Genomic DNA, 7,500 nt, shown 5'->3' on the forward strand with positions numbered 1-7,500 from the left:
CACATAACTCTCATCGTGACCCGTTGACACACGGTGTACACTCACGGTGTTCCCATGCCCCCCCCCCCCCCCCAGACCGCTTTAACGAGACTCTATTCAAACTCTCCCTCTGACGGCCCCCCGATTGGTTCACCGCTTCGTGGCCTTTAACCTGCGAGCTCACCTTGAGGATCTCGGGAGGCGGGCATTGATCCACGATTGGCTGACAGTCGTCCCTCGGCCTGCAGCTGTTGTCACACCAGCCGCACAGGTGGCCCTGGTCCTCGCGGCCCCAGCACTGGGAGCAGTCCGAGCTCCCCACGCCGCAGTTGTACACCTCCACTAGAAGGAGAAGGCAGGCAGAGAGGTCGTCGATGCTCTAATACAGAATCATTGAACCGTGGCCTCGACTTAAAGTACACCCTAGTCTTATTTTATAGCTATATATACTCTATACGAACCACACGGTGCTGCTTGTTTTGAAATAAACAGCATAAGCATTTGCAGGGTGATATTATGCACGGCTGTTAAAAATAAACCGGCATAAAAAAAAATTTTTTAAAAAGGAAGAGGAGTGGAAGAGAACAAAGCCGGCGAGAAACAGATAATTATGTTCATGTTCCAGTGTGCCTCCCAGTGAGAAATCCCATTTGTATCACTGCATGTGCATCTGTGCATTTGTGCTTACAATGCAGTGTCTGTGTGTGTCTGTGTGTGTCTGTGTGTGTGTCTGTCTGTGTCTGTGTGTGTCTGTTTTTTTAAATGTGATGATTCTGCATGTTTACGCCGCCGCCGTGTCCTCAACGGTGCTCGACTCTCGCTGCCAACAGCACACCTGGGACAGGCACCGGCTTTTTTTTTGTTTTTGTTTTAGCGGCTGCACGGCGGACGCCACGCCAAGTTATGAACAATACGAGAGCCACTTTTCATCATCTCGCCGTCGTCATGGAGCTCGAACTGCGTTTGCAACAACGCGTACGGACACTTGCACACGCGTTGCATCGATCGCACCTTAAATTGCGGCGATCATTATGTGTAATTAGGCGGCCGGCAGAATATGATAGCACGGTTAAATTGCTAGTCTGCAAAGTATGTGTTGTGACACACACAAACTACTGTTATTGCAAGTGAAAGGCCGTCTAACGCTGTTTGTCCCTCCAGCTTTAATCAAATCCACCAGGCTCATCAGCAAAAGAAAAGAAAAAAAACATTCATGCACAAGTGAAATGCATTCTGGGAGCCAACAGTGGCACGCTATGTCATTTTTCTCTTCTCCCCCCCCTCCTTTGTTTTTGCCAGTTTTTAATTACGCTCAAACACAGGAGAGCCGAGCGGACAGCCGAAGCGTGGCTAATGGAAAAAACGCTCGTTCTCGCGCCCTCACCTCCCATTGGCCGAGGGCTGTCCACGAAGACGTCCTCCGTCTGCGCCCTGAAGCGTCCTCCTCTCCTCCTCAGGTTGAGGTGGTACACCTGGCTCCTCTGGTTGGTGGACAGCTACGAGGGCGGAAAAAAAAGTACACACATGAAGGTCACTAAAATAAAAGGAGTTCGTAGTCAACAAAAAAAGGGGGGGGGGGGTATAGTAAGTGCAATAAAAAAACTAGTTACAAGCGAGTAAATCTCACAATAATGGACCCGCTGAGCCGGTAAATGCAACGGTAGCCCAGCTTCTTGACTTGAAGGCCTCTGCGTGTACTCACTGTTACTCCGCTGCACTTGACGGTCGAGCCGTTGAGCCACGTGGCCTCATATCGCCGCTCCGTCCCGAAGTCGCACTCCAGCTCCTCCCCCTGTCGGAAAAAAAAAAAACACACGCAAAACAACGTGCCGTATTATTTTCAGCCATAACTATAGCGGTAAAAAACGGTGATGCCACGTGAGATAAACACGGCGTCAGCATCCAAAAGAAATGCTCTTGAACATTCCTGGCAAACAATTGGGTGGAGAGGGGGGGGGGGAGCGGACTGAAATAAACCCCCCAAAATAATTGTCCCTGCCAGGGAAAGAAGCAATCCATTCAAAATTCATATTCATAAACATCTGGACTCCCATCATCTCCGCAGAGTCATCTGGGAGCCAGAGTAATGAATTCCTTCTCCATAAAAAAACACGAGTTGAATGAGTTCCTCCGAGCCGAGATGTGTGTGGAGGTGAGGCCATAAATAAGCTCCGATAGGTACGAGCAGCCATTACTCAAAGTGTCTCACACCAGAGAAGCTTCATCTTTTATTTTATTTCTTTTTGGAGGAGGAGGAAGGGGGGGGGGGAGGGGGCATTTAATATTTTTTTCCACAGAAGAACTTCAACACAAGTTTGCTGGACTTGTTCTCAATCTGAGAAGGAATAACTTTACCAGTGGGGCTGCGCGACAACACGATATGATAATACGTCAAATGCGTGTTTACGATGGAGTCGCATATCCAGGTATCTTGTATCCATAATACCAACTCGCTGATTACTCTGCATGATGCATGTAAAACACATGTCAGTGCATAGCTGGAAATATATATACAAAAATAGGCTTCCCCCATGCGGTTATTTAAGACGTATTTACTACCATATATATATATATATATATATATATCTGGATAGAAGACTTTGGCCCGACTTGCGAGCTCGCTGCTCCGTGTTTGACGGTTTATCACAGAATAAGTATAAACAATTTATATTATGTTCATCCCAAAAGAAGTGAAAAATTCCCCACAGATGATTCCAGAGGGGGGGGGGGGGGGGGGGGAGGGGGGGGACCCCACTTCCTGCTGACGACGACATTATTCAAGTCCGAATACGTGTGTACGCGATCATAATAAAATAGTAGTGATATGAATGTCCAGTCACGGCCAGGCTGCCCTCGGGAAGTGTGTGTGTGTGTGTGTGTGTGTGTGTGTGTGTGTGTGTGTGTGTGTGTGTGTGTGTGTAGGTGTGTATTTCTATGTGACTCAGTGTCTGTCACCATGGCAACACACCGGGGGAGAGGGCTGGAAAAGGCCAGCCGGGGTTAGGAGTCCGACTGACCACGCCTGTCAACTAGTCAGCGCTGGAATTTATATATATATATATATATATATATATATATATTTGTTTGAAGATCCCAGTTGTGTCCTCATCAGTGATGCAGGATCAGCGCCCCGACTCGCTCAGCGTGGATTAAGAGTGAGAATGTGAGTTTAAAAAAGAAAAGAAGACCTGGGAAAGACTGTGAGAATTTAAATTGAAACACGAGTGAAATAAAGCTCCGGCTTCCTCCTCCTCCTCCTCCTCCTCCTCCTCCTCCTCCTCCTCCTCCTCCTCCTCCTCCTCCTCCTCCTCCTCCTCCTCATGCATTGACCCCGGCACACAAATGATCCATCTGTGTGACTCGGCTTGAAATCGAACACACCATATGCTTCTGTTTTACTCCAAAATCATGTTCATGTTGTTGTCTGGCGTACCTCCTGGACGTTGCTGAGGGACAAGGTGAAGTCCTGGGTCGTTTCCGATGGCGACGGAGGAACCTCTGAGGCCACCAGGCTGGGACAGGAAACGGCATTCTGTGGAAGGGGGGGGGGGGGGCAGGAAGTGACATGTCGGAGTTAAAAGAAAACAATGGCTCCCCCTCCCTGCACACATCCTTTAAAAAAATTACAAAATACCCAAAATACCTGTCCTGTTTATCTGGAAGGGGGGAGGAAATGAGAGGGTCAATTCTCTCGTGGGAAAACAACAATAGCTTCAAATAGAGACGGTGAGGGATTAGAAGAAGAAAAAACAGACCCACCGGACGCGACGTCGTGATGGGCTCAGCAGAACAGGAAGAACCCGCCTCCTCATCTCTTCGTGACCCACGTTACGAGTAAAAACCTCATCGGGTTATTTTTAAAACGAACATTTTTCTTTTTTTTTTACGAACTGAAAGTCTGAAGTTGGATTTATTTGCTTAGAGAAATGCAGGGATGTCTTTAATGTAGCACTTGACCAGCAGCCATCCTCTCCCTTTCTAACTGGGACCAGTACTCAGGGCCCCTGGAGGATCCGGCTGAGCGATAACCCCCCCCACCCCCCCCCCCCCCCCCCCCCCCCACACTCAGAGTACCTCTGGGGAGCTTTCATTAGTTTTCAATGAGGTTACCGAAGTTTGGGATCATTTTCCCCAGTTTCACAGGCTTTTTTTTTTTCTTCTTCTTCTTTCTTTCATGCAATCCCCCCCCCCCCCCCCCCCCCCGGAAAAATATTTGGAAAAGTATTTCACACCCTCGTGGGGGCTTCGCATTGCCAAACATACATCACCATGACCTATTTGTACAGCCACCTACTTAAAAATGAGGAAATACGGCGAGAAAAAAAAAAAAAAAGTAGGTGTAGATTTCCATTTTCTCTGGCAACAAACACACACATTTAGTCATAATTCCCCTGTAATGATAATAATAATAATAATAATAATAATAAAAAAAACAGACACAATGAACCTACTCCACATGCTGTTCAAAACCCAAAACTGCCCCAAAAGAGAGAGAGAAAAACAACTGTCCCTTCACCCCCTTTCAAGGAGTCTGTTAAACCAGAACCTCCAGAGACTTTATAGAGAGTTTCAACATCTCTGCATTCTGTGGTTGAGACACCTCAAACATGAATTACCACATGGTTTGCTCTTGCGCAACCTGTCTGGACACCAGATCAGTTTGCAGCCGCCCCCCCCCCCCCCCACCCCCGGTTAGTGGATCAAAGAGGAAACGGAGGAGACGGCTCACCTCCAGCAGGTCGTGCTTCGACTCGTCTTTCCCGGCCACGCAGAGGTGGCTGTCGGGGTCCCAGTAGCACTTCCATCTGGTGCTCAGGCAGCTCACACATCTGCAACAGATGGATACACACACACACACACACATACATGGGAAAAAGTTTGAGAAATCCCCCCCCCCCTTTGTATATCTCCCTCTTCCCATGCAGCAAACCCAGTGTTTGAATACGTGGCCCACTTCGAGAGGCCGGACCGATTGAGGCATCAAAGTGCGGAGCTAATAAAAAGGAACTAAGGATTAGTCACAGCGGCAGACGCGTCCGTTCCACAGTTGCGACACACAGCGAGTCGGGGAGGTCAAACTGGGCTTCTCTATGAACACGCTGTGTGTGTGTGTGTGTGTGTGTGTGTGTGTGTGCGTGTGTGCGTGTGTGTGTGTGCTTCCTCTTGTGATTCTATCATTGTGAGTTGCACGCCAGCTAAGTGAGGACATATTAGCGAGTAAGTGCATCAGCAGCTTGTGGATTCCATACAAATGTTCATTTGTCCAAGAATACATAAAAAAAGGTTGAATTCGTTTTAGAAATGATTATTATTAGTGACTTGTGGAGAGTATTAAAGCTGATCAGGTTAAATAATAAGATGTTTTATTCTGTGATTGTCGTGAAAAGACTAAATCAGCTGTTAAAAGAAGAAAAAAAATAACGCATTACACCGGGGTTATATTTCTGTGGTTATATTTCTGTGGTTATATTTCTGTGGTTATATTTCTGGGGTTATATTTCTGGGGTTATGTTTCTGGGGTTATATTCCTGGGGTTATATTCCTGTGGTTATATTCCTGGGGTTATATTTCTGTGGTTATATTTCTGTGGTTATATTTCTGGGGTTATATTCCTGGGGTTATATTTCTGGGGTTATATTCCTGGGGTTATATTCCTGGGGTTATATTTCTGGGGTTATATTCCTGGGGTTATGTTTCTGGGGTTATATTCCTGGGGTTATATTCCTGGGGTTATATTTCGGGGGTTATATTTCTGGGGTTATATTCCTGGGGTTATATTCCTGGGGTTATATTTCTGGGGTTATATTCCTGGGGTTATATTTCTGGGGTTATATTTCTGGGGTTATATTCCTGGGGTTATATTTCTGGGGTTATATTCCTGGGGTTATGTTTCCGGTGTTATATTTCTGTGGTTATGTTTCTGGGGTTATATTCTTGGGGTTATATTTCTGTGGTTATGTTTCTGGGGTTATATTTCTGTGGTTATATTCCTGGGGTTATATTTCTGGGGTTATGTTTCCGGGGTTATATTCCTGGGGTTATATTCTTGGGGTTATATTCCTGGGGTTATATTTCTGTGGTTATATTCCTGGGGTTATATTTCTGGGGTTATGTTTCCGGGGTTATATTTTTGGAGTTCCTGTGTAGCCGGTGGACATCCTCCTGGCCAAAACTTCCTTTTCTGTGCGCTGCTCATTGTTTACAGTCTGATCAGCGAGTTGCCAATAAAAATTTAAAAAACAACTCGTCACCAGACGATAGCCGGCGGGGTTCCCAGAATGCATTGCAGCCGACGCGTCGTGCCTCTTTGGCTCTCCACGCAGATTATTGACCCGCGTTCGACCGAAGCCTGCACAGTACTCAGACTCAACCTCTCATCCCGTTGCCCTCCGGTTTATAGATATTACTCTAAAGCTCTGTTTTATGAGCGCTTATGAAACAGTTTATACTCGCCGCGCCGTTCGTTTGCACCGTTCTGCTCGACGCCAGCGGGCGCGCAAACAAAACGCACTGTGAAGAATCGTAAAAACAACGAGTGTAACGAGCAAAGCGCCATTAAACCGACCTCCTCTATCCCGGGGAGGAATTGTGATGAACTGTAAACCGATATCTCATATTCACGGGCGACTTTAATGCCTTTATGCCTGTGAAGGAGCGGGCCCAAGCATCGGATGCATTCAAATGATAAAATATATGATAAAATGATAAAATATTCGCTTCAAATGACGATTTTTCGTAAAGAATTTTAGACCTCAAACAACAAAAATCCTTTTGAGAGACGTCTGCTGCAGCGAGCACAAGCTGAGCTAAAGAAAGGTCACGAGTTATGGGATGTGGATCGCGCTGGTTTCGTGGTAAACTGCTGAAACTGGAACACCTCCGCTCTGCGCAGTGTGTGTGCGGAGAGTGTGTCACTGCATTGCCTCCGGGAGGAGACAGATGTCCCACGCTAGGAATGATAGCGCCTCCAGCGATAGCACCACTCTGAGGAGGTCTCTAGTCCAGGGGGTGGGTGGGGTGGGAGGGGGGAGCGGTAGACTGGGATAGGTGTAAAGGGATGTGGAGCCGTAATCGAACATGTGTGTGTTCTGATTAGAAGCAGACGGACCCCTCTAGGCTCTTATCAGCTGCAGCTTTTCTGTTTTCCCTGACTCCCTTTCTGTCCTATTAAAACACTTACGCACTACAACACACACACACACACACACACACACACACGCACACACACATTTGACACTCTCTTTCTCTCTCTCTCTGTCTCTGCATGACCCGGCACTGACAGTAAATACCCAGTAACGCTGCCCACACCGACGCATAATGACCATTCACGCACAAACGCACACACACACACACACACACACACACGCACACACACACACACACACACACTAAACACACAGCCGGGCTCACACTCTCAGGGCCTCTCAGTGGACACAGCGGTTAAACACACATCCTCAATCACGTCTCTGTCAGAGAGGGGAAGAAGAAAAGAGCAGACGGGCAGAGACGGACGAGGGGAGA

At 47.3% G+C, this 7,500-nt stretch overlaps 1 protein-coding gene across 1 annotated transcript in view; it reads right to left on the reverse strand.

Moving 5' to 3' along the window:
* The window catches only part of plxnd1 (plexin D1), a 57,362-nt gene that overhangs the window by 31,170 nt on the left and 18,692 nt on the right, over positions 1-7,500 (reverse strand). The window contains exons 8-12 of the mRNA XM_034537867.1: positions 4,709-4,808; positions 3,413-3,511; positions 1,682-1,771; positions 1,364-1,475; positions 164-321 (exon numbers count right to left, since the gene is read on the reverse strand). Of these exons, the coding sequence (XP_034393758.1) occupies positions 164-321; positions 1,364-1,475; positions 1,682-1,771; positions 3,413-3,511; positions 4,709-4,808 (559 nt within the window). The remainder of the gene's footprint in view (positions 1-163; positions 322-1,363; positions 1,476-1,681; positions 1,772-3,412; positions 3,512-4,708; positions 4,809-7,500) is intronic.

The sequence above is a fragment of the Cyclopterus lumpus genome, chromosome 7 (genome assembly GCF_009769545.1).
Source record: "Cyclopterus lumpus isolate fCycLum1 chromosome 7, fCycLum1.pri, whole genome shotgun sequence".
Taxonomy (NCBI): domain Eukaryota; kingdom Metazoa; phylum Chordata; class Actinopteri; order Perciformes; family Cyclopteridae; genus Cyclopterus; species Cyclopterus lumpus.